This window comes from Struthio camelus, chromosome 1 (assembly GCF_040807025.1).
Source record: "Struthio camelus isolate bStrCam1 chromosome 1, bStrCam1.hap1, whole genome shotgun sequence".
NCBI classification, from domain to species: Eukaryota; Metazoa; Chordata; class Aves; order Struthioniformes; family Struthionidae; genus Struthio; species Struthio camelus.
The window spans coordinates 157,296,754-157,322,647 of record NC_090942.1 but is presented as its reverse complement, the minus strand read 5'-3'; the positions used below and the strand labels follow the sequence as shown (position 1 = coordinate 157,322,647).

Sequence of the window (25,894 nt, the reverse complement as noted above, 5' to 3'; positions counted from 1 at the left end):
TCATTATGCCTTTCAACTGCTACCATACACACTTCAGTGTCTCCAGCAGAGCCAGCTCAGCCTTTCAAGCAGAGCAGCCCCCTTGCCTGGCCAACACTCTCCGGCCTGTCCCAGGGCTCCCGCGCTGGGGGCTGCAGGGCAACTGCCCCAGCACCACTGCCCCGGCCCTCCCAGGCCAGCCCCACAAGACTTGGGAGACCACGCAGGACCCCAAGCCATGCAAACAGCACACCTCCACGTGTTCCCAGGTTGCAGCACCAAGGCAGGCCAAACCAGCTGGAAACCACTGCTTGCTTCCAAAGAACCTATTTGTGCTAGGCCCCACCTGCAGCAGCAAGTAGCACCGCAGAGCAGCAGAGGACGTGCCGAGTAGGGCAATGGGTGCTGCGGAGCCAGTGACTAACCTGCATGCGTTTTGAGGGGGGTTTATTTGAGGCTAGCTCTCATCTGGTCTCTGCGGCTGAGCACCTGGCAGCAGTCAGGACCCAGGAAGCACGTGCCTGGAGCCCATCTTCCCGTTCAGCTCCAGCCAAGGGGCTGCCAGAGCTCTCCACAGGATGGAGCAAAGCTCGGGAGGCAGGGAGCATGGGAAGACTCATTTCAAGAGCTCACTCTTGAAAGAGCTCACTCTGCTGAAATGCTCATATGGATGTATCTCTAGGGAGAGCACCCAGTGCCCTTCAGACATGACAAAGGCTGGCCAGGGAGGTCCTGCTTGGGAAATGCACATTGGGGACTAAGCCACAACATAGTCCAGGCAGACAGAAGCTAAATCACCAACCTCTAGCTGTTCTTCTGAGCATGAAAAGGACAATTCATTCCAGGCTTTCCATTCTTCAAGGATTTAGCACAATTTTTCACATGCAGGAAAAATGCCATCTTTGGACCCAGAAGGCAGATTGCTCCCAGACTCAAAAGTCCTTGAGTCAATAGGCCAGGATCACTACAGCCTCTGACAACAACCACTGGAATGTTCTGACCTAAGCCCCTCTGACCTGTTTTCCCTCCAACTTGCATGTGAACTGGACTCTTGTGGCAATGCAACACTTCATCCAGGGGAGCTCTATCCTGGCAAAGCTACAGGCAACACAGCAATGGATCTTATGGTGGAAATTGCTGGAGAGAAGTGTTGCCAAGTGCTCTGCACGTGCTGAACAGGCACGGAATCGCCACTATAACTGCTGAAAATAACCTGTACCTACTGTACCATTACAAGCTAAAAGGAAAATATGGGTGAGTCTTCCCAGGAAAAAAAAAACAAAACAAAACACTTTAAGCTATTTACCTAGGGAAACAATGCATGCTTCCATGTTTCATATTTGTCTGAATGAATATGATGGAGAGTAAAAAGTAAAAAGAAAGAAGATATACGACATATCAAGAGCAAATAGCAAGAAAGCAGGTCCACTAGCTCTAGGTCAAACTTGGTATTAGCATCATTACATAACACTAACTTCAGCAATGCCAAAAGTGATAAATAAGAGTAGTTAAAAGGCATACTAAAAGATATCAAGAATTTCTCCTGTGTGAAGGTCAAGAGGTCAGCTAGGGCTAGGGTTTTGGTTGCCAGTGGAGCTGGGTTCAAATGCCAGAAGCCATGCTGCTGGGGCACAGATGGCTGTGTCCCTTCCTCTCTTTCTCTCTGACGTGCTTTCCCTGGAAACTAAGAGCTGATTTGGCTGGGGACTGGGAGCTTTCAAAGCAGATGTAAGCAAGCAAGACAACGGGAGAATAAGGCCCCTCACAGAAGGTACTCTGTGCACCTTGCCCCAACAGCACACCCATCGCCCCTTCTCATGCCCTTAGACTTAAGCTGTAGGGCCTGAAAAAAGGACTCTTCCTGCAAGTCCCTAACAGCAACGACTTGCAAAGGCTGAGAAAGCAAATGGAACGCAGTAGGAATTTGATTTTCTCAGATTACACCAAGACACCCCCACCATTCCTTCCCCTCCTGAAAGAAGGAGGAGACCTACATGAAGAGCCTATCCCTCTTTGTCAGGGGAACACAGCTAATCACAAAAATCTGTTGAGGAACAGTGAATACAAACTTCTAAACAAAGCCGCAAAACTGAAGACCACATCCAAAAAATGGCACACAGGAATGCAGTAGTCACATCTAAGCTGCATTTGAAATTGATTTCTACGTATCAAAACCTCAAATCCATCTACAGAAAGAACTAAGGGGCACCTGGTAAAAATGAGTAAGTATGCGAAGCTGCGAGCACATTTTGGGTACTGATTCTTGAAATTCTTTTATCCTCTTGTTCTCTTCCTCCTCTTCTGACGCAGTTACACCCCATTCGCCCTACAAAGAGACCAAACAAATAACAGGTCGAGCTTCACCTTCCACCTGGATAAACCACCGTGTTTAACCAAACATCGCCAGAGCGAGCCAAACGCATAGCCTCTGATATTGAACCTGTCAGTCCACTCAGCAGCTGTACAGCACACTGAGACTGTTCAAGATGACCCGACTCCTTTAGAAGGAAAAGTTACAGAAGTCGTTCTCCCAATGTTCGTAGGAAGACAGAGACTATTCAGGAAATGTCAGGTTAACAAAGTCCCACCCCAGGACCGCACTTCCCACAGATGGACAGCTCGGAGGCGGGCATGGAGCTACGGCATTCATTGTCAGAAGGTTTAGAATCTGCAAGCTGCTTCCATTTCCTTCACCTAAAACAGCCCTAAACGTCTTGTCCTCCAAAGCCAACTACAAGATCTATTCACCTAGACTTCTGGGGCAAGGCAGACATGAAGAATGCCATGCAGGGCTTTTCTTTGAATTCTCTACATTACTACTGATGACTTTGACGCCTGTCCCAACAACATTGTCCATTTCTGTTTCAGCTCTAGATGTTGTCAGAAACCCACTGAGTATTAGATAGCAAAAACCATATACAGCTGCTTCAGTTACCTGCCATGTTCTAGTGATAGCACTACTGTACCTCAAGCTCACGCTGTTTCTTTCGCTCTTCAAATTGCAACCTCAGCTGCAACTCTTCCAAAGCAGCTCTATACATTGCATCTTGGGCATTCTGGAGCTCAATGATCTGATCAAAAACAGCCCGAAGCTGGTTGAGAAGTACCTGTGAGATGGTACAGCAGCAAAACATTGAGGGGAGTTCTACAGTGAAAGAGATTTAACTTCCTTCCACTCTTTGGAACATGCAAACATTGAATCTTTTCATACACAGCCGGACAGACCATTTTGCAAAGCCCCAAGTCCCTTGCTGCCTGAAGCTGCATGCTTCTTAGGACCAAGAGCAACGGCCTCACGTTGCAGCAAGCTTTATAATCGGCACCCATCAGTGCGTGCAGGGACTAGGTACAAAGCCTCCCACAATAGTCTTATATCAGAGGGAGAAAAATGACTTTTCCCAGGGTTCCTGTAACATAATAGGGGAGAGTCGCTAAGCCATGAGCCAAGATCACAAAGCTGCAGCTTAATGCAGAGGTAAGACTTACCCTGGAGTCACTATCCAGCAAGCACCGAGCGATGATTGTGTCCAGAAAAACTTCATGAGCTGCAATTATGTGATCCAAGTCCTGCGCTTGTTGGACCTTGTTCCAGAGTTCATCCCATGAACATTCCAGTACCTGGAGCAATGATTCAGGATGGGGCTGTTTTAATTTGCTAGGCGACAAAGTTCTTTGAAATTTAACACACGCAACACATACAGGATACTAAAAGTGCTTCTTTGTTAAGCAATCAATTGGGTGGATAAAGTGTACCTCAAATGTAATGTAATACTGCATTTGATGAATGAAATGGACCATTTCTGATGCCAGAACGTGACACTGATGCAGCACCCCAGAAAGCTCTGTAAAAAATTCAAAGAGATGGCATGTTAAAGACCAAAAGGACAGCAATAGCCATCAAACCAGCTTGGTAATGCTTTTTTAGCCAAACCAAATACCCCACAAAACAGCCACTAAACTTGCATGGTAACTGTGATACTAGCTGCTAACACAAGATCAAAGAACTTGGCACAATGAACTCCTTGAAAACAGAGCCAAAAACGACACTGACTGTGCGATCAGACGGTGCTGAAAACCTGCAGAGCATCACAAGAGAAAAAGACCCCTGCAGCCCCCCAAGAGACCAAAGTAGAGTGAATGTTGCTTGCACTCTTTTCGTTGAAAGTCTGAGACTACAGATCCACAGTTGCTTCTTCCTCCACTCTCCTCAGATCTCTTGTAATTAGCCTTCAAGCCACAGACAGCATAATTTGCATTACTCAGTTACACTGAGCCCGAAACGGAGGATGGTCGTGACGCGACTGGGGAATTCATGACTCAGGTGGTGCAGGCTGAGTTCCTCCTGCCACCACAGAGACCCACTGGCAAGTCATCCTGACAGCCGCAGCTGCTCACCCATCGCCCCTTCTCGTGCCCTTAGACTTAAGCTGGAGGGCCTGAAAAAAGGACACTTCCTGCAAGTCCTTAACAGCAATGACTTGCAAAGGCTGAGAAAGCAAATGGAACGCAGTAGGAATTTGATTTTCTCAGATTACACCAAAGCACAACTATTGGTTCCCCGCCGGGGAGAAGACGGAGACCTGACTGAAGAGACTCTCCCGCTGTGGCAGGGGAGCAAGCGCTTAGTCTCCCCTGGGGAGACTAAACAGCTGTCGGTACTCTCGCAGTAGTTCTCACGTATTGTGAATGGGCAGCTTTCCAGAGATGGGAGGCGTAGCTCATCCATCCTCCATTCAGATACACCTAGCTATATATGTTCCCAAAACTTACTGCCTGCTGAGGACTGGTGCATACAGACTACTAAACAGAGCAGCAGAAAATGAAGCCTCAGAAGGTACACCTCATCTGAAATGGATTTCTACCTATCAAAGCTCATCATCCATCCAAAAAAAAAAAAAAATCTAACGGGCATCCAGAACAAGTGAACAAGGATTGGAAGCTGGACCCAGGGCAGCCCCTGGCTAAACCACCCTGTTCACACAAGACAAGCATCGCCAGAGCAAGCCAAACATGCAGCCTCTGCTAATGCAGCTGGCAGTCCACTCGGTGGCTGTACAGCATAAGAGACTATTCAAGGCACGTTAGTGACCAGACTCCTTTAGAAGGGCAAGCTGCAGAAGCTATTCTTGCAGCCTTTGTGGGAAGACAGTGACTATTAAGGAAATCTCAGGTTAACCCAGCTGGTAAGTCTCACCCCAGCACCATATTTTGGAGGGCGGTTTTCATGGGACTGTGGCATTCATGACTCTGGAGATCCTGGCCCAATTCCCTGCTCCACCACAGAGACTCAGGGGCAAGTCTCGCCAACAGCCTCAGCTCTGGAGGAGGATATCTCTGCTGCAGAAGGGTAGTGTCAAGATAACCGTCAGCGACATAATTCTCCCGGATGCGGATATGCAACATTCTGGAACGAGGCAGATGTCTGGGGATAGAAGTCATCCTTCTCTAAAGCTGACAAAGTGAGTGTGCCGCTGCAGAAGAGCACTGAGACTGCTACAAAAGGAATCCTGTGTTTTCGTATCCTGGGATGTTACAGAACCATTCACTGCGCTGAACGATAGGCCAACGAGCTCCTCTGTTCATCATTCCTCATGCCTTTGCAGGAAGACTGTCACCAACACATGAAGTTGCAGCCACTTTCCATAGGGTCCAAGAAATAACCTCCAGGGCTGGCCAAAGAGCAGGCATTCCTTCACACTGGTGACTAGGATGGATATGTATTCCTTTTTCAGATTACTGATCGGAAAAGAGCAAGCTTGACCTGACTGTCTGCAATTACTCCTTGAAAGCATGAAAATCCCTGGTATTCCTACGGTTTGGGAATGGTGAATAAAGTGATCCCAGAAAGAGAAGGCTGCCTCTGGGGAGTTGACCAAGACCCTCCAAGACCTGCTCCTCGGGTCCCTCCGGCCAGAAGGCAGACCATGTCTCTGACAACACACTCTCCTTTCTTGAGGGCACACCCCCAGAGAAGCCCACGCGGGCCTCCTCCTGCCAGCAGGAGCTAGAAGAGCCTGGCCAGCAGCCTCGACACCCGGGCTGTTTAACGTGCAGCTGAAACGGAAGGCGGTGAGCAACAGAGCTTTTATCTGCAAACACCTGCTCCCCAGTAAAGCAGAAGAAGTGCCTCCCGGGGAGGACAAAATGAACACAGACCAAACTTCCTTCCGAGAAGAAACAGAACCCTAACAATGGGAGCTGGTTCCAGTTTGAAAACTCCAGCAGGATGAAAACAACATTGGTTACCTGTTCCCTCATCTCAGAAAGGAAGAACACAAGAAAACACTAGCTTGGAGCCAGAGAAGCGCTTCCTGGGGACAGGGAAATGACAGTAGAGAAACCCAGTCACTCGGTGAAGTCCCACAGACCAGCCCTGGCAATCGGAGCAGACTCAACAAGAGCCTGTCTCCCAGCGACCTCCAGAGGCAAAGGCGTTCTTTGCCTGCCCCTGGCTAATAAACCCCACAGCAAAGTACCTCAGAGCAGAGGTACAGAGTGCAGCCTTTGACTCTGCACAGAAGGAAGCAACAAACTCTTAGAAGAAACAAGTACTGGGCCAGCGGCTGCATATCCAGCCTTTCTTCCAAAGCCTTCTCCTTGCCATGGGAAACTTTGCTCCTGGAGGAAGAGAAGTATTTCCACATCTGGCATCTTAAACACACATAGCTTTTGGTCCAGGGGAAAATGCATGTCAGAGCCTAGGAAGGGACAGAACCCATCTGTGTTCTAGTTACGGTCAGCCTTGCAGAACTGAGCTCTTCATGCTCCTGTCACGTTACTGAGAGTGACATCTTTGTAGAAGTCAGGGGACGTACATGCCAAAACTTGAGCAAAAACAGATAAGCATAAGGTTTGCGTAAGGTTGCCTCCCTCCCTGTGCACATTCGTCTGGGCCACTGACTCTTTCCTCCAAGACCTTTCCTGCCTCCCCTGCCCCCAATCTTTTATGACTCTGAAATCACTCAGCATCACTTTGAATGGTTAAGAGGAAATGTAAGCAATGGACTTTGCCCAGAAGAGCTTATGCTTAAGACACAGGGTCAGTGCATCTGCTAGCAAATCCAGGGCGAGGCAGCTGGGCGGACCGAGCTCTGCTGCTCCACCACAGCCCACCAACCCCAAACCTAGCAGAAGACGGAAATGGAGGAAGCGCCCTTCCGTTCTTCTTCCTGACCTTTCCAAAGCCCTGGTGACCAGCGCTGCAAATATTCACTCCTCTATCAGAGAGACGCCTGCCGGCCAACACCTTATTGCCGAGACTAGAAGCCATCAGTTTACCAAACTATGAATTTCCCAGCTCTTCAAAGGATACAGCACCAAGAGGAGCGTTTAGACTGCACCAGTATTATACGCCTGCCATGCGTGCAGCCTAGAGAATGAAGGAAGAAGTAGACTTGCTTACGCTAGTCAAGGGAAAGACATGCAAAGAGCTTGAGTACTGAGCAATGGATGGAGAAGAGAAGCTCTCAAGCCATTCTAGGAGCTACTGCTTTGAGATTTCTGTAAAAAGGCACATGCCCTAAAACACCCAGAAGGCAGACCTCTCATAGCTGCAGCCCTGTAACCATACATATGGATGCTGAACTTTCCCCTTTACCCCTCTACTCCCACCAGCTGAAAAGGGTCTCTCAAGGGGGAAGGCCACTGGCAGTATTGCCCACACGGAGTACCCACCCAAGTTGCCTGCTTTCTCCTTCTTTACCTGAAGAGGGCAGGGTGGGAAGACACACAAGCCATCCACACGAAGTCCAGCCTCCAGCGCCACAATATACGTGCCTGCATCAGGAGCTCCTCCTTGCTGAGAGCAGCCAAGGCCACCAGAGGGAAACGCACAAGAACACGGGACCTCCGATTGCTTCGGTTTGTGCACAAGGTTCTATGAGGCTAGAAGAGTTTGTCTTCAGCTAAATCTAAACCTTCAGCGACACCAGTAAGAGTCAAGGAGTCTAAATCACATGTTTCTTGCAATTGTGCAGGTCCTCACACACCTTCTTCAACAAGAAGAAAGAACCAATAACAGCCCCCAAGGCCAGTAGCTGACATACTAACCAGGGCCAGAACATGTTTCCTAGATGCATGCTAGATCAATGACTGAAAGAGACGCTTTCTTGAGAGTTGGATAAAATCTGTGCAAGAAATCCCCTGCCAGGAGTCCACCTTTCAGGCTGTAGCCTGAAGTTATGCATACAAGAGCTAGAGTGTGCTAGCTGGGGTAGCCTTAAGACAGGGTTGTTGAGAAAAGTAACGGTAAGCCCAAGGAGCAAACGTTGGTGGAGGGAAGGTGAAATGCGTCCAAGGAAAATATAGCTGAGCACGCCTGCGATGCTGTGCTGCACCTTAGGGCTCTACACTGAAAGGAATGTATATTCAAAGGGCTCAGGTGTCACAGGGTTGCCACTGTCCAGATTACTTGTTTATATCTTAAGCAAACAGAGAGCAATCTCTATTCAACTCCTCTACCTACTCCATTGTGAATTTGCAGTTAGGAAACCTGATGCTTTCTCTGACCTCAAATCCAGAACCCTGTAATGCCACAAAGTGAGGCATAAAAGAGAGAGCTTGGCAGAAAAGGAAAGGCTACAAATGCAACTAACATGTCGTATTGCCTTAGTTTCCCTTTTCCACTTATCTCCTCCTTTCCAATCCAGAAAGATACTGCAGCTTAGTTTAGTAACCACCCATAAAGCACGATGTTTCTGGATGAAAACCCATTTGATGAAGAATATGGAATGTGTACAAGCAGCAGCTGGAAAGCCAACCAAGGCACAGCGCCTCGCACAGCCTCAGCCATATACCCAGATGATCTCCATCATATGATTGGGATATGTCAACAGTCAAAAATAAAACATCTACAGACTTGGCTGGCAGCCTCTTTTGTGATGCTACATGTCTGAACTGACTAATCCTTAAGCCACACTCTGGCCATGTCTTCGACGTAAATTAGCAAATGCAACCTACCCAAGTAAGATGACTTTAGCTATATTAGGACAGCGTTCCTACTGCTTGGCTCTTCCACAAAAACACCTGCCTTTAAAACAGTCCCTTCACTGCTTTGTTTCCTCTTTCCAGAGACATGGAACATTTCACCTCCTCACTGCTACACAATTCATGACTACGGATTAAGTAAGATAATAAACAGGGGACACTTCCATTCCCAAGTCTGCTCTTTCACCTTCACCATCCTCTCTCATAAAACCGTTACAAGAGGAGCACCAATATCTAAAATTAAGTTAGCCCTAGGGGATTACTGTTTTTTCATAACACGCAGTGTAAAAGAAGTTGCGGTCATCTAAATCCAGTTTGCAAGTATGTTATCCATTTGGGTCCCCCTTACCTGGTATACTTTTCAATAGCTTTGCATTGCACATGTGTCCTTTCCATATATCAGTAAGAATATACTCCATCCGCTTTGCTCTCCAAAGGAAATTAAACACTCTTAGATAGTGGCTCATGCACTCACGTGTAAATACCTACAAAATTAACACAAGATCAGTACAAATTTAACAGACCTACCATGTGTTCTGAGGGACAGGGAACCACTTCACAGACCATCTCTTCTGACTCATGTAGTTGAGGAGTAACTGTTGGCAGAACCAAGTCCCTGAAAAGCCCCCAGCTATTGGGAAGATGCTTCCTCAAGACTTTAACTTGCTGACTTGCCAAACATTCCAGCAGTAAACAACATACCATTTAAAAACATCACAATAAGCTTTTACTGCATTGCAACAGCTGAATATTTTGTGCTCCGGTGGAATGAGAAGATATGCTTATCCAGAGACCGTCTTCATTACAAACTGCAAAAGCAAAGGCCATAAGCTCAAAGCTCTTCCTCAGAACAGAGGTCAGCCCTAAGTTAAGGTTCCCCTGAGGAAGAGGATTTTGGATCAATCCTTTCCAAGGACAGGCTTTCCTAAAGGGACCCAGCTGTGGATGGCTAGGCATAAGCAAAGGCCTCCTCTGACAGAAGCAGCAGAGCTTGTAAGAGCTACCAAATGCCCCCTCTAAAACACTACAATCACTTGCTCTAGCCTCAAGAGCTACGCAGGCAGCCATGACCTAGAGGGAACTGTGAGCAGGGCACAGCTGCCAACCCAAGCCCTGGGGCAGCAGGCCAGAAGGTGAGTGGCAGGCTGCAGTGCCTAAAGCATTGGGATTCGCTGTTTTTCAACGCAGAACTGCCTCAGCCCTGACAGCTTGGTCACTGGCACTTCTCAGACTTCGCAGGGAGCCTGATATTGCAGGTCAGCCACGGAACAAGGGGCAGCCTTGAGAGGAGGAACGTGGGTGCCAGGGATGGGCCAGCCGGAGAGAAAAGCAGGTCCTGCTCTCGGTTGCATGCTGGAGGAGGTCCTGCACGGAGGGCTCCCGGTAGCCTAAACAAAGAAGCCTTTCCTACGCACTTGTTGGCTTTGCTCTTGGCACGTGCTCCCCTCCCCCAGGATAACGCAATTTCTGGAAGTGCATTCAGGCTTCAGGAGGATGTGAAATTCCTGAAGAGCTGCAGCTCTCTACCACTAATGTGGACCCGAGGAGAGAGGTGATGGCAAACGTGGTGCTGCCTTGCTTATGAAAAAGAGCATGGTGCTGTTCTCTGCCAACACGTGCGCGCTCTTCTTCCTGACCTGTGGAGCAGAGGCAACGTTGCCGATTCCGACCTTGCGTTCAGCAGGAGCCACGGTCCAAGGGTAGCAGGAGTTGGCAGCACCGTAGCGGTGCAGGAAAGCTCTGCTGCAACTCACTGACGGGGCAGCTTCTCTTGCAAGAACTGTGGTGAGCAACGTGAGCGCTGCAGAGAGCCCGAGCTGCCAGACCCTCGACTGAGAATAGGTTTGGCAGACTGCGAGGCAGCCCTCCTGCACACCACCACTCGAAAGGAGCTGTGCAAAGCAGCACTCCCCAACTGCAACAACTGGCAAGCAAGAAACGTGGGTGTGTTCCCAGGCACTTGAAAGCAAGTGCTCAAACCTTCCCGTTTCTACTAGCCTGAAACCAATATCATGTGTCCCAGTGCTATTTCCAATGTGGGGGAAGAAATCCTTACTGCCCCCCAAGAAGGAGCAGTGTGTAGAGAACGGAGGGTCACTTCCCGAGCTCTTGAGGAAGCCGGGAGGGAACTGTTTCTCCCAGGTCCCCCCCAGCTCTGAAGCACCAGGTTTGTCCAACTTCAGAAGGCAGCAGGATGTGTAAGGGGAAGCTGTGCAGGATATTTGCCTAATTCCTGCAGGTCTTTACCACAACAAAACAAAAAAAGGATGTGTGAATGTGTAACTATGCATAATTATACATGCCACCTAAAAAAGGTTGGGCCACCAAAATACTGAAACCCGCTTTTTTCCTTGGCTCTCCACATCACTGGAGTCTGGACAACAATCGGAACTGGCCAAATAACTCTTTGGGGAAAAGAGAGGGAAGAAGTCTCTACAACCTGGTGTAAGCTCTATCCTCTGTCAGGGAGTGCACCGGTCGTTCCTCATCACTTTCTCAAACCTCACCCTCAAGTGTACTATCCATCACACACCCAAATGCACATCCGCCACATCCAGTGCTGAAAGTTATAACAGCACTGCAGCTTGGCACAGGCAGATTTAAACATGCATTACAGAGCAGCACTCCGGATCTTGCCCCTGCTGCAACAGCAGCTGCAAGCTTGCAGAGTGCTGACAGGGCACTGCTGACAGCAGAGCTGTAGCATCTCGCCTGGCCCAGAGCACACTCCAGCTGTGCCTGCTTACAGCCATCATTTTGTTTGCTCGTTTTAACACTGGAAGGATTCCCAGAGCACAAGGTTCCCACCTCACTATTGCCACACTATATTCGGGAGAAGGTGGAAGAAAACAGGGCAGAAATGCACGAGAGGTTCGGTACTTTTCTACACGTGAGCGTTGCAGGCAGGCGCGTTTGGTATATTGAAATACAATTAAAGAAAAAGTTTTAAAAGTCCTTAGTACTGCTCTGATGCCCTCACCAGTTTCAGTATGTTGTAAGGTGAGAAAGCAACACTCTATTTGACGGCCAGTTGTAAGAACTTGGACCAACGTGCTAGGAGTCAGTTATTTCTGGGGAGGTTTTGAGCACTTTCAGTCCTAGCTGGGAGGAAGTGAGGAAGCGTAAGAAAGGATGAACAAGGGACAAAGCCGAAACGGTTCACTCTTCTCAAACTACAAATATATGGACGATTCTTTTTGCTTGTCAGACTCCCATTCTGACATATTGTTTAAAAAAAAAGTCATTACAGAGGCTAAAAGCATTCTGATCAATAGTTTTCTCAGCTATTTTCTCAGCAGTTCTAATGAATACTACCTATCAAATTTTATTTAAATGGTACAAATAGGCTCTCCTCAAATACATTCTACAGTTCCTTGCAAATTATCCCAAATTAGCTGCTACAGCCTTGATATAATAGAAGAAAAAGAACACTCCATTTATTAAGTACTTGCTAAAATCTTTGCTGAAATAAATGAATTACTGATTTTCAGTAATGAATGTTTTAAATGTAGCTTTTCAGCACTCACTATTAGCTTATAAAAGATGAGATTTTGGCTCAACTGTTTATACAGTAGGTTTGTCCTACATGCCAAAAAAAGAAGACTCTTTGATCTTACTTTCCAGAATGAAAGGTTATTTCAGTAACAAACTATTTAGTGATCCAAAGTGGTGTCTGAGATGTTCACATTCTGCAGTATATGGTATTACCGTTGCTATTGGCCCATCAACATGATAGTCTAAGCTGAAGACATCCCATCCAGTGTCCCCAGGAGACACCTGTATGTAAAAAAAGATGCTTGCTTTTAGTGTTTAACCAGAGTGTACTAGTGCTGAAGAAGTCTTGCTTACTCTTCCATTCCCCAAAGCCTGTTAAAAAATAAGTGCCATGTCATCAATGTCAACACGGAAGTTTCTTGTCAAAAGGTACCCTTCAGGAAATCAGGCAAAAATGATTTTAAGTTTGACATAAGGGTGGGATTTATCTCACCCAGCTGTCTGTAATATCATTTTTTTTTCCACTGGAGCTAATAAAAGAAATGTAGGGAAAGAGAGACTTCTGAGGCAGGATTCAGCCTAAACCATAGGCTTACTTCACATGTCTACATTTGTTCAGATAACCCTCACCTCTGGGGCTGGAGCCCGAAACCTTTTCTCATTGATACATTTTTCTTACCAAAGACATCCTTCACAAAATGCACTTTCATTTTCTTCACTCTTTGTAACAACCAGTCACAAAGAAACCATACCCCAGATTCTAGTAAGAGCAACAGCAGTAGGAGCTGCCTGCAGAACCCCAAATCAGGGCCACCAGCATTACTTACTGTTAGACTCAAACACTTGACCTTGCATTGTCACTGAAATAACTATACTCCCATAGATCAAAATACAAATGAACAGTGGGCAGGAGATGGGAGAAGAGAAGACCTTTGAAGGAGGCTTACATAATTCAAAATAGGCCTCAGCTGAACAAAAGAGGAAAAACTACATGTACTATATATGCCCATGAAAATTTTGTTTCATACATGTGTCTGTATGTGCACATACATACGTACATATATGTATATCTACACATATATACACACACACACACACACACAAAGTAGGCATTTTTACTTATTTATCATTTCAGGTCAGAACCACCATGATGCAACAGACCTCCAGAAGCCGAACATCCAACCGTTTGAGAATCTCAGGGTTATCAAACTGTGCATTAGTTGCCCTCACAGCTGTTTCAAGGATTCCCGTCAGATTATGCTGATATAAAGTTGTAGCTGGTCGTGCAAGCTCTGGCCTGGAGGTTATGAAACAAACAAACAAAAAGTCAGGGCACATCACTGAGATATTCTCAAGTAGTGATTTGGTAGTAATTGCAGTATACAATCAAACATCTTTCTGATAGTTTGACTTTCAAAACCCCTGCCTTAACCACAGGGAAAATCAACAAGCAAAATACTTCAAACTGTCTATTTTTGTGCAGCTATACTTCTCAACAGCAGCGGATTTAGGAATAAATTCATTCTCATTTGACGTCAGTAATTTGAAGTTATTAAGACTGCTAGGAAACTCTGTCACTTTAGTTGCATTTATATCTAAAATGAACAAGAACTGCATCATTAACACATAAATCACTAATCACATTTCGTAATTTTGAGAGACTTACTGATCGTCGTCCCAAGGGATTAGAAATGCTGACAGAAGCACAAGCCCACCTCTTCTGCAGCCTTCAGAAGAGCTATGACATGTTAGTAGCAAGCGCCTTGAGCTCCTCTCCCCCATGATCAGGGCTGAAAAGCCCCTCACTGCTTCTGTTTCAAATGTAATACTGACTCCATGCACCAATCTTAGCTCTGCTTCATGTTATTTTTTACTTAAAAAGCACGGACATGCGTGTCAATACAAATGGTGACCAGACAAAGTTGGTTTTGATGCACAAACAAGTTAATAGAAGCTCTAATACAAAGCAAGCCTCATAGACTAATGGTGAGTTTTGTAAAAAAACATTTTTGGCAGGCTAAGTTTCAGCAATAGGAACAGGATGTAAAAGCCAACCTGATTGCAAATATGCTTTAAGTACTGAGACTGATACTTGTGAGAGCAACTCGGTGCTTAAAACAAAAGAGGCTGGTGAGGTATCGGTAGAATTTCCAGTATGCAGTGAGAGGTTTTGACACAATGTTTTTAACCAAACACTTTCAAAGTATTACAGAAGCCTAGCATTCATGACAATGCTCACAAATGGCATAAGAGTACCAGAAACTAAAGTTTTGTGCCTAAATTTCCTGGCAGGAACAGAAGTACAAACATCTTAAGGGCTGTCACAGGGCCAGAGTAAAGACAGCTATGTCAGTGCAGCTTCTCAGGAGATCCTGTAATTGTACTGTACTCACTTCCTACCAAGAAAGAGAACTAAATTTCAGCCTCAGAGTCAAAGAAAACAAATCCAAAATGGAATTTAAAGATGTTTAGTTAACCCTTTGAGTAATAAGATAGTTAGAAGTGTCCAATTGCAAAAGCAAAATATTTTCTGTGCTGATCATACACATCTGTAAGCATAAGAAATTCAACATAACTACCCTTCATGCTCTCTTACTTGAGCAAGTCCATTAAGTGCCTGATAAAGTCTCCTTGGCCAAGTAGTAAATAGCGCCTCATGGCTTGCATGTGCTCTAGTAAGTTGTACTTCTTATTGAGAACATCAAGCAAGTATTTGCTGGTCTCGAAATAAGCTGCATCAATTTTTTCTTGAAATGCGTTTTCCAGATCTGTGAACAAATCAGCCGCTAAAAAAAAAAAAAAAAGTAACTATTTTCCAAAAATGAGGCAAACAAACAAAGTTTGAAATTGAAGCATACAAGCAGAGAGATTGCCACTAACTCTATTAACTATAGATTTGGCGTAGCTATACAAAAGTGAAAGCAATCTAAAGCAGCCCATACTTCAATATTATTACTTCTAACCTGTGCCCAGCCTCTACCTTCCAGTAAGAGCTTATATTGTTTCATCACTTTTACAGAGAAAGTGAATTTTATTTTAATTTGGTGAAATACTGCAATACATAGAATCAAATCATTTGAAGGAGATCCAAAAGAATGGAGTTAGGGAAATGCTTTTTTTCAGGGGGATCTAAATCAGAAGTCACTTCAAAGGGTGAAAAATCAAAGAATAAATTGGAACATTCAACAGAAAAGATTTCCTACTTATAAGTTACAATATGAGAGGAAGGAAGATTCTTGCATTCTCTGGGGGACAGACAGCAATCTAGTGTTTTCTTTTCCACCTTTAATCACAGCAACTTGGGGTCAGAGTGTAGGATATTACCACAAAACAGGCAGTATAGTTCATTCTTTTCCACAACTGCAAGCATTTTAAGAAAGAGACTGAAATAAGGCTATTACAAGATAGCAGGAAAACAAATGTCACCTCTCCAGGCAACGTAGAACAAACCCCAAGTACTGGACTGCCAATTACCATAAGATTCATATCTTTCTCAGTGTTAAAGAAAGGATATACTCCCACTTTCAACAGTTTTTAATTCTACAACTATTTTTCTAATAGTAGAAACTGAAGATCCAGTTACGGCATCAGTCTAAGCCAGTGCACTGCCTGCTTGAGGGTGAGTTTCAATATTTATTTTGGCCAGGAATAATCGGAACTAAATTTCACATGCTCTTCTGCTAAGTTTAAGCCCCAGTTAATAAACTTGCTTTAAGAAAAGAGAAGTTCTAACAAAGAAGTCACTCCAATGAGGGCAACCTTGCGAGGTCTTGTTCAATGACACACCCTGAGGTCTCCAAACTTCCATTCAACGACCTGCAAAGCTCTCTGCCATGAGACACTGAGCACAAACATACACCAAGATGTCAAAGATAGATGACCCTTGTGTAAAACATTCCTGTGCTCAAAAACCACAGAATCACACAGAATCACAGAATCGTTTAGGTTGGAAGGGACCTCTGGAGATCATCTAGTCCAACCTCCCTGCTCAAGCAGGGACCTCTAGAGCATATTGCCCAGGATCACATCCAGACGGGTTTGGAATATCTCCAGCGAAGGAGACTCCACTACCTCTCTGGGCAACCTGTGCCAGTGCTCTGTCACCCTCACAGTGAAGAAGTTTTTTCTCAGGTTCAGGTGGAACTTCCTGTGGTTCAGTTTCTGCCCGTTGCCTCTTGTCCTGTTGCTGGGCACCACGGAGAAGAGACTGGCCTCATCCTCTTGACACTCCCCCTTCAGATATTTGTACACGTTTATGAGATCGCCTCTCAAACTTCTCTTCTCCAGGCTGAACAGGCCCAGCTCTTGCAGTCTTTCTTCAGAGGAGAGGTGCTCCAGTCCTCTAATCATCTTTGTGGCCCTCTTCTGGACTCTCTCCAGGAGTGCCATGTCTCTCTTGTACTGGGGAGCCCACAACTGGACACAGCACTCCAGGTGAGGCCTCACCAGGGCTGAGGAGAGGGGCAGGATCACCTCCCTCCACCTGCTGGTAACACTCTGCCTCATGCACCCCAGGAGACCATTGGCCTTCTTGGCCACAGGGGCACATTGCTGCCTCATGTTTAACTTGTTGTCCACCAGCACTCCCAGGTCCTTCTCGGCAGAGCTGCTTCCCAGCAGGTCAACCCCCAGCCTGTCCTGGTGCATGGAGTTATTTCTCCCCAGGTGCAGAACCCTGCACTTGCCTTTGTGGAACTTCAGGAGGTTCCTCTCTGCCCAACTCTTCAGCCTGTCCAGGTCCCTCTGACTGGCAGCACAGCCCCCTGGTGTGTCAGCCACTCCTCCCAGTTTAGTATCCTCAGCAAACTTGCTGAGGGTGCGCTCTGTCCCTTCATCCAGGTCGTTGAGGAATACATTGAACAAGACTGGACCCAGGACTGACCCCTGGGGGACACCGCTAGCTACAGGCCTCCAACTAGACTGCGCCACTGACCATGACCCTCTGAGCTCTGCCATCCAGCCAGTTGCTCTGCCATCAATCCACCTCACCGTCCACTCATCCAACTCACACTTCCTGACTTTATCTATGAGGATAAAGGGTGGAAGGGACCTCTGGAGTCCCTTCCAGGGACAGCGTCAAAAGCCTTGCTGAAGTCCAGGCAGACAACATCCACTGCTCTGCCCTCATCTGCCCAGCCAGTCATTCCCTCCTAGAAGGCTATCAGATTGGTCAAGCGTGATTCCCCTTTGATGAATCCATGCTGACTACTCCTGATCATCGTCTCGTCCTCCATATGCTTAGTGAGGACCTCCAGGAGGAGCTGTTCCACCACCTTTCCCGGGATGGAGGTGAGGCTGACAGGTCTGCAGTTTCCTGGCTCCTCCTCCTTGCCCTTTTTGAAGACTGGCGTGACACTGGCTTTCTTCCAGTCCTCAGGCACCTCTCCTGTGCTCTGGGACCTTTCCAAGATGATGAGGAGTGGCCTAGTTTGGACAAATGATCTCTAACCCGATCCTCCTCAACCAAGGGAAAGTCCTCCTTTCTCCAGCCTTCCTCTCTTGTCTCCAGGGTCTGGATTTCCTGAGGGCTGGCCTTAGCATTAGTGGAGAGAGTCCAGAAGAGGGCCACAAAGATGATTAGAGGACTGGAGCACCTCTCCTCTGAAGAAAGACTGCAAGAGCTGGGCCTGTTCAGCCTGGAGAAGAGAAGTTTGAGAGGCGATCTCATAAACGTGTACAAATATCTGAAGGGGGAGTGTCAAGAGGATGAGGCCAGTCTCTTCTCCGTGGTGCCCAGCAACAGGACAAGAGGCAACGGGCAGAAACTGAACCACAGGAAGTTCCACCTGAACCTGAGAAAAAACTTCTTCACTGTGAGGGTGACAGAGCATTGGAACAGGTTGCCCAGAGAGGTAGTGGAGTCTCCTTCGCTGGAGATATTCCAAACCCGTCTGGATGTGATCCTGGGCAATATGCTCTAGAGGTCCCTGCTTGAGCAGGGAGGTTGGACTAGATGATCTCCAGAGGTCCCTTCCAACCTAAACGATTCTGTGATTCTGTGAAAAGCATGGTCAAAAACTCTGTGTTAAGCAATGAGAACTGTGTAGCTAAAGACTATTTTTAGTCTTACTAAGACTATTTTAGTCTTAGCCAAAGACTATTTTTGACTTTTTTGAGCAGCTGGCAAGCTTATATTTCAAATGCATCTACAGCCCCTGTTAACCTACCCCTGACCCTCTTTGCACTTTAAGGCCATCTTTGACCAAGCAAGGACTGCGTAGAAAAATTACATTATTGGATAAATTTTCCTTCAGACAGGAATTGAATTTTATTATTAAAACATCTTTCATGAAAGTACTCATCCTAAAAGGCTATGCTGTGAGGAGTTAATACAAAACCTAACCTAAATTAATTTCCAAATCAAGTTTCAAATTTAGATATAGGCAAGAGACAAAGTAAAAATCATATTTGAGAATGGATATAACAGAAAAAATATTATACAAGATGTCATAAAGTGCAGAGAAGAATGTTCTTAGAAGACTAAGTAAAGATCTTGGCAGAAAACAAATATTTAGATAATTCTCTTAGCAAAAGCTGGCTAGGCAAACATGACTTCACTAAACTCCTATAAAACATGTACAAAACACCATGGGAGAAATTATCTTGGTCACCTACATCTTAATAAATTATACTCTTTTTGGTATATTAAACAAGTTATAAGAAGCAGTTAAAGAAGCTAAATATCATTTCACCAGAAGAAAGGAAGTCTTCATTTTTCCCCAGATGTAGCAGCGCTTTAAACATTACCTTATCACCTTTGCTAAATATTTACACAAAGTCTCAATCTTCTGTGTGTTCTAAATGTTTACTATTTGCTATCTTTCATTATAACAACTCTAATCTTATTGCAAAGAATATGCCACCAAAGAATAACTGCAAATGGTATTTAAACTCTCATTCATTAAAACTGAAATCTCTCTTACATAGTAAGATATAATCTGAATGAATTCTGAAAGTGACGTTACGTCACTTTTCAGTAATCTTCCAAAATAATTTTACTAATGTTCCACATACTCGATTTTCTTCAGACTCAGTATAGTGGTAGAGTGCAATTACAGAAAGGCTTTTGTCCTCTCTGTTTTTACTATGCATTACCTTATTTACAACTAATAGAATAATTAAAAAAAAAAAATCATTTGGAGGTTGGACTAGATGATCTCCAGAGGTCCCTTCCAACCTAAACGATTCTGTGATCACTATGGAATCACATGATGCGAAGTATATTTGATGAGAACTCACTAGTACTAAACTCTCACCGCAGCACTCAAGAATACACCTCAAAAAAGAAAAATCAGATGGACGGTTAATCAAGTCTAATTTCATTCAAAATTCCAGTACATTAACAACCATCCAGCAAACCTATAAAATTAAAGATAAGCAAATTGCACATGTGCTTCTCAACACAGCTTTTGTAAAATGCAAATATCTACTAAAACATCTATATTTTAAGACCTGTGGGTCTTTTGTACTCCTTTCTACCACGCTATCCAAAATGCCACTCTCTAGTCTAAACCATATATTATACAGGGCTCAGTTCAAAGAGAAGTTGACTGACTGATACTCTACCATCTTTTGGAGATTCTGCAGACTTTGCCACAGCAATCATCTTTGTGGATGGAGTCTGATCATGACAAACTTGATGCAAGAAGTTTATGGATTTTCCTATTAGGAGGACCTGAACATAAGAACATGAATTTTTAAAAATGACTTGTGTATAAAAGAAAACAAACACACACAGACACAACACCCCACAGCCTTAAGGACAACAGGGTATTGTGTCAGCTTTCAATTAGCTTTCAGCTTCACAATCCCAACCACAGTAAACCAGAACCTCACTGTTAACATAGAAAGGTTTTATATGCAAATTCTTTTCCCTTCAAGTCTCCCTTAAGCAAAGATAACCAGTTACAGAATGGAAAGGAGAAATAGTCTTATAGTTCTCCTCTGCGAACAAACAATCCAATTAATTTAGCTATTCTGAAGACAAATACTTCAACTTCAGCTGTATTCCCCTAATGAAAATCTAAAAAACAGCTTAGGGCCAAAAAATCATCATCAGATTTTTTTTTATTCATACCTTTTTTGATTGCTCCATTGTAATAAAAGATGGAATCATTGATTTCCTCAAAGTGTATTTGTCGTGCCACAACCGATCAGTTTTAACTGTAGGATCTGAAGCTACAAAAAACTGTAGATTGATAAAAATATTAAAAACAAAAGAGAAACAGATTATCTCCCCTTGTATTTCATTTGTGTATTGAGACACCAAGAAGTATTTATGAATTGTTTTGTTAACTAGAAAAGCTAAAAAAAATTTTACAGATAACATACAGATTTGTCTTGGTAACTGACACAGAAATTTCATCTTGATCAATATGAACTCTGAAGGAAAAATATTAAAGAACAGCCCCACACAATTTAATCTCCTTCTGTAAGTTGCAAATCCTTGACTACCTCAGGTAATAAGAGGACACAGTAAGATGTATTATCTAGAAAACATCCATTAAGAAATACAGAACCGCATTACAGACAGCATTCAGACAGCTAGTTATACAGTTAGGGTAGGAGATCAAGGTCAGAATATAATTGCAATACTCTCTTATTTTATTGATTCTATTTTTCACTTGAAGCCCTTTGGATTTTCTCCTATTTTAGCAGATGCAGAAAGAATTGCAAAAAATGAGAAATCCTGCTGCAATTGAACTGGTGATAGAATGTGAAGGTCTCTCATCTCTACATGGAAAGACATCATTCTTCATAAGAAATGATCTACGTTATTGGTTTTGTCATCCTGCCATGCAAGACATTCATTTTGCAGACAAGAATTTTTTTTACTCCCTCCAAATAACATTTCTACCAAGAAGGGCCAATTGTCTTAGTGTGAAAACTGTGTCAAAAGTGTGAAAACTGTGTCAAAAGTGTGAAAACTGTGTCAAAAGTGTGAAAACTGTGTCAAAAGTGTGAAAACTGTAACTTCTGCTATACCACAGTGATTACAGTATTAAGAACATTCTTAAAGTGCACAAGTAGATTTTTAAACACACACAAAATGTTGAAAGCTAATAAATGATCTTTAAAAAATAAAAGAAAAACAAGTTTGAGAGGTACCAGGACAGAAAAGTGAACCTTACTTGAAACAAATACGGAGGAGAGCGAGAGGGAGGAGACTGAGAGGGCAAGGTGAAAGAGGGGAAGGGAGGGAGAAAGAGAAGTGTATGTGGGGGGGAGACAGACAAATGAGAGAGAGGGGCAAGAGGGAGAGAAAGAGAAAGAGGAGATGACCGTCTCTTTTTTCAGTAACAAGCATCTATTACTAGTCCACTATCATGCCTCTACTAAACGGACCCAATATATCATTCATTAAAGACAATATAGTGCATCACCGCATCCCCTGGACATCCAACAGGCATTGAATTCATGAAGAAAAAGGAGTCATATTTCATGTTACTACTGTATATATAACCTACTCATATTCTATACAGCTCAGTCCCAGTTTACTTTCCTAATTCTCCTCTAAGCTTCCCATAAAACCCACTCCTACCAAGCAAATCAACAGAGATAAAGTATGTACTGTTACATATAAATTACCTCATGGTACGTATCCTCCAGCTCTCCATCATAAATCCAGCGATAAAGGAAATTCAGTACAGGATGGGATACTAGGCCAAGAATGTGCTGAACCAGAGATCTCATGTAGGGATCGCCTGTTTTAGTATAGGCATGAACTGCCGAAGCCAGTTCGCCACCTTTTCTCCCTAAAAGATCATAGGGGAGAAGAGCAGAAGTATATGAAGGAAAAGTAAAAACATCACACTTAAACATTTCTGCAGTCATTGATTTAGCTAGCCATATGTCACTCTGAAGGCTTGCTGAACATCAGTTTTAAAATATAGCAAAAATACATTGTTTATGTTGACAGGGAGCGCTTAGATTTTAAAGCATGAATCACTAATCTTACTAAAGTAGTAAATCAAGAGCCCTGACACAGTGTTCTGTCTACTTTATGCTAGCATGGAGCAACACAAATTGTAAGACATCAAATCACTCACTAAGGGTTAACTTAATACTTGTGGATTTTTTTCCACCAGAAGGTCATTAAAAGAGCCTTAGTACTTGTTTTCTTTCTCTCCTGTCCTTGCTTGTCTCTCAGACCTTCTGTGTGCATACATGCACCCAGACACATCTTTTCTGCTTCTCAGTCCCCCACAGAGCCTTCTAGGTAATTTCTCCTGTCTACTTGCAATTAGAAGGTAAGAGGCTGTCAAAAAAGCAGATCTACTACTTGTTTTGCTCTTAACTTGTACAGCTGAAAGTTTTTTCCAGCACAGGCTGCAGCATTCAAAATTTTCATGAATGTCTTGGAAGCAAAGCCTACTTGTTTCAAATAGTACCAATTCCAATAATTACGGTAAAACGAAAGTCTTAAGATTTTTCAGTTAAGATGCTCTTTCCAAAAGGCCACAATCTCAATTTATTTTCCAAGGCAGCATAGCGGAAGTCCCTTCAGATAGAAGCAAAACCTATACGCTGGTAGCTGGCCAAAATTTTGGTGAACTCCAACACCAATCCCCAGCTCTTCCTTGTAGATTGTCAACACGCCCATACACTGTTTGTAAAGTTTTGTTGTTTCACATGAATGAGCAGACAAGTTGCAAATCACTCTTATATGCCATCAGGAAAGACAGAGGAGTATTCATACACAATGAAGAGTCTGAGAGATGCCAAACATTTCACAGTGTGTTAGTAGGGTTTTCCACAGTGATATATTCTCTGAAAGATGAATAAAACTAAGTAATTGGGAAAGCGTGAAAGGTGTGTCCTTAAAATTTAAAGGGCTTCCTAAGTATGTCCTTGTTAAAAAAAAAAAAAAAAGTTGGAGTATATCAAAACAGCACTATAATTCCTCAGTTTTCAACTTAAACTAAGAAAGAGAGATAGTCCTGTGGATTAGCTACTCAAACATTTCTAAAAACATAACAGTAATATTACTGGTATCTACATTTAGCATGCTAAGTTATAAAGTTATAAAACTTCAAAAAAAAAACATTAAATGAACTTTAAACAGACCTTGACAGTGATCAACAAGTGCTGCAAGGGTCTTTAACCTTATTTTAGGATCATATGTCCAGACTAGAAGACGACGAAGGGTTAAACTGCTTTCAAGTCCCAAATTCACGCCCTGATCATCTTCCAATTGCAGCTGATCAAATTAGAAACAGACAGACACATCAAGGAACAAAACTGGCAGGTACCGAAGCAGAACTGGTATTTCATAATTTTTGTTCTAAAGTTGGCTTTTGCTAATATACTCAAAGTACCCACTATTATATGTGCTCTCATAAAATCATCGGGCTAAAACTTGAGAGCCACACAAGTGGAAATAGATAATCAAGTGCAGGTGAAAGAACAGAGACAAACAGAAGTGGAATGGGTCAGACAGAATAAAGAGGTTAAGAAAGTTAAAGAAACCAAGGTGATGGCTAGTCAGTCACAAAAGGAGAGAAGGGCAGAGGCAAACAAAGCAGAGATCCTGAAAGATAGCAAATGGTGACCAAAGAGATGCTCCAAAAAAAGTAGAGGAAACAAAAAAAAAAATATGAAGAAAAATCTGAAGAGCGCAGGAGGTAAAATTTCTCTTACTGCACAGTCAATTTAGTTTAGCCCAACACGGGACAAATCCTGTTTAATGCCTTCCTCCAGAAGCCATCAGAACTGAAGTTAGCTATATAATGAGATTAAGTAACTGCTACCATCTGTTCAAACATTAAAAGATATGATAGGAAAAAATGGTTACAATGCGACTACCACATGTATGACATTTTCCAACACCATGGAGAATGAAAAACAATTATTTGCATATTTGCATTTGAGATGTATGTCGCAGGTACAGATGGGTTAAGTAATCTAGGACCCCCCTCGCTCCTAAAAAGGGAACATTCCCCATAACTAGCCAAGGCCACTTCACCTCTCTAAGACCATTTTCCAACAATTGACAAGAGACGGGCAAAGAACAGTCTACTGTTTTGCTTTCTAAAAAGTGAATGTAGTGCTATAATACACCAATGTAAGCGTTTTATAAAGATCTCAGTAACAAAGGCACTCAGACTTCATAAGCTATTGGTTAAAAACAATAGTTACTGGAGAGAACTTGAGAAGAAAAAAGGGGATAGCACAGATAGCCTTATGTCCCTTCAGATGCTGGTAACACTGTTATACAGCATTGGACAGACCTCAAGGCAGGGCACGACACACTGCACAGATCCCATCCGTGCTGATGTTCAAGCGTTCTTCAGAACGCTTAAAGAACGTTTTTGGTGGTAAACAATTCTATTCATCATTTCTGCTGTCAAACAAAAGGATGGTCACATGGAAACATGCTGCTTCTTTTAAAGACAAAGACACAATGGTGGCATAATTGCCACTGCCATGCAGGAGCTGCCTACAGGCTTCTCTGTTACCACTAGCTGGCTCAGTTTATCCTATGGCCAAGTGATATGTGCAGTACAGCAAAGCACGGCACAGCATAGGCCGTTGCCTACTCAAGTCAACTGTTATGCGGATCACTAATTCCTCAACGTATAATATACTTCTGGTTAGGACCACTGCAAGCGCCTTCTTAAGAAGATTTGGCTGTGACAGGACAAGAGCACAGCCTGAGAACACAGAAGCAAGTTCCTGGAGCAGTCTGAGCAGATAACATCTTTTCCAAGAGTTTTCCTTTCCTCCTGTATGCTGTAATCAACCCACTCATATCCCCAGATTTTGCTTCCACATTTAGCACGGGTTTTTTTCCAAAATATGTTGTATTAATTGAACTTAGTGTGTTTCTAGTGGGCTACGCTCAAGAAAGTCCACGGCCTCAAAGCAAAGGGAATGCTATCAAAGGCAAGCAGAAAGAAAGTAGGAAAGATTAAAAAGAGTAGGACCTCTTTAATCTAGCAAGACAAAAAAATATGACTGCTAACAAAATGTACTTCTCCCTATGAACCCTGCCAGCTCTCTACACATCCACCAGTGTGAACACAGAGAAAGAAAGAAAGAAATGAGAGCTGTTGACACAAGGACTGACTAGCTACAAATTAAAGCAAACTAAGAAGTTTTCTACTATCATCTGAACAATGAGGTTCCAGAAAAGCAGAAACTAATAAATTTAACTACCTTTAAGACTGAGCTTAATGTGGATGGCAGTAGACTGACCTGATAGCCCTGGGTCCAGATTACCTTTTTTTTTTTTTTTTTTTTTAAATTCATCTTGGAAAAAGATGGAAATTAGTAATATCTAAGAGAGATAAAAGAGACAGAATTAAGAGAACACCTTTGTCTTTAGAAAAGGAATTATAAGCTAACATCTTCATCATGGAAGTGCATTTTCAAAAAGGCTGACCATTCAAAAACAGTCTGCAAAGAAAAGACCAGAAAAGCTGATGGAAAAGTA

General features: G+C 43.8%; 1 protein-coding gene across 3 annotated transcripts in view; it reads right to left on the bottom strand.

Annotated features, from left to right (window-relative positions):
- Window positions 1-25,894, bottom strand: part of LOC104138070 (gamma-tubulin complex component 3) — a 68,319-nt gene that overhangs the window by 1,360 nt on the left and 41,065 nt on the right. For all 3 annotated transcript variants that reach the window (XM_068926885.1, XM_068926895.1, XM_068926905.1), the window contains exons 10-21: window positions 23,527-23,659; window positions 22,048-22,214; window positions 20,537-20,647; window positions 20,026-20,134; window positions 15,056-15,245; window positions 13,621-13,756; window positions 12,673-12,741; window positions 9,314-9,449; window positions 3,733-3,821; window positions 3,466-3,597; window positions 2,946-3,086; window positions 2,189-2,305 (exon numbers count right to left, since the gene is read on the bottom strand). In XM_068926885.1, the coding sequence (XP_068782986.1) occupies window positions 2,189-2,305; window positions 2,946-3,086; window positions 3,466-3,597; window positions 3,733-3,821; window positions 9,314-9,449; window positions 12,673-12,741; window positions 13,621-13,756; window positions 15,056-15,245; window positions 20,026-20,134; window positions 20,537-20,647; window positions 22,048-22,214; window positions 23,527-23,659 (1,530 nt within the window). The remainder of the gene's footprint in view (window positions 1-2,188; window positions 2,306-2,945; window positions 3,087-3,465; window positions 3,598-3,732; window positions 3,822-9,313; window positions 9,450-12,672; window positions 12,742-13,620; window positions 13,757-15,055; window positions 15,246-20,025; window positions 20,135-20,536; window positions 20,648-22,047; window positions 22,215-23,526; window positions 23,660-25,894) is intronic.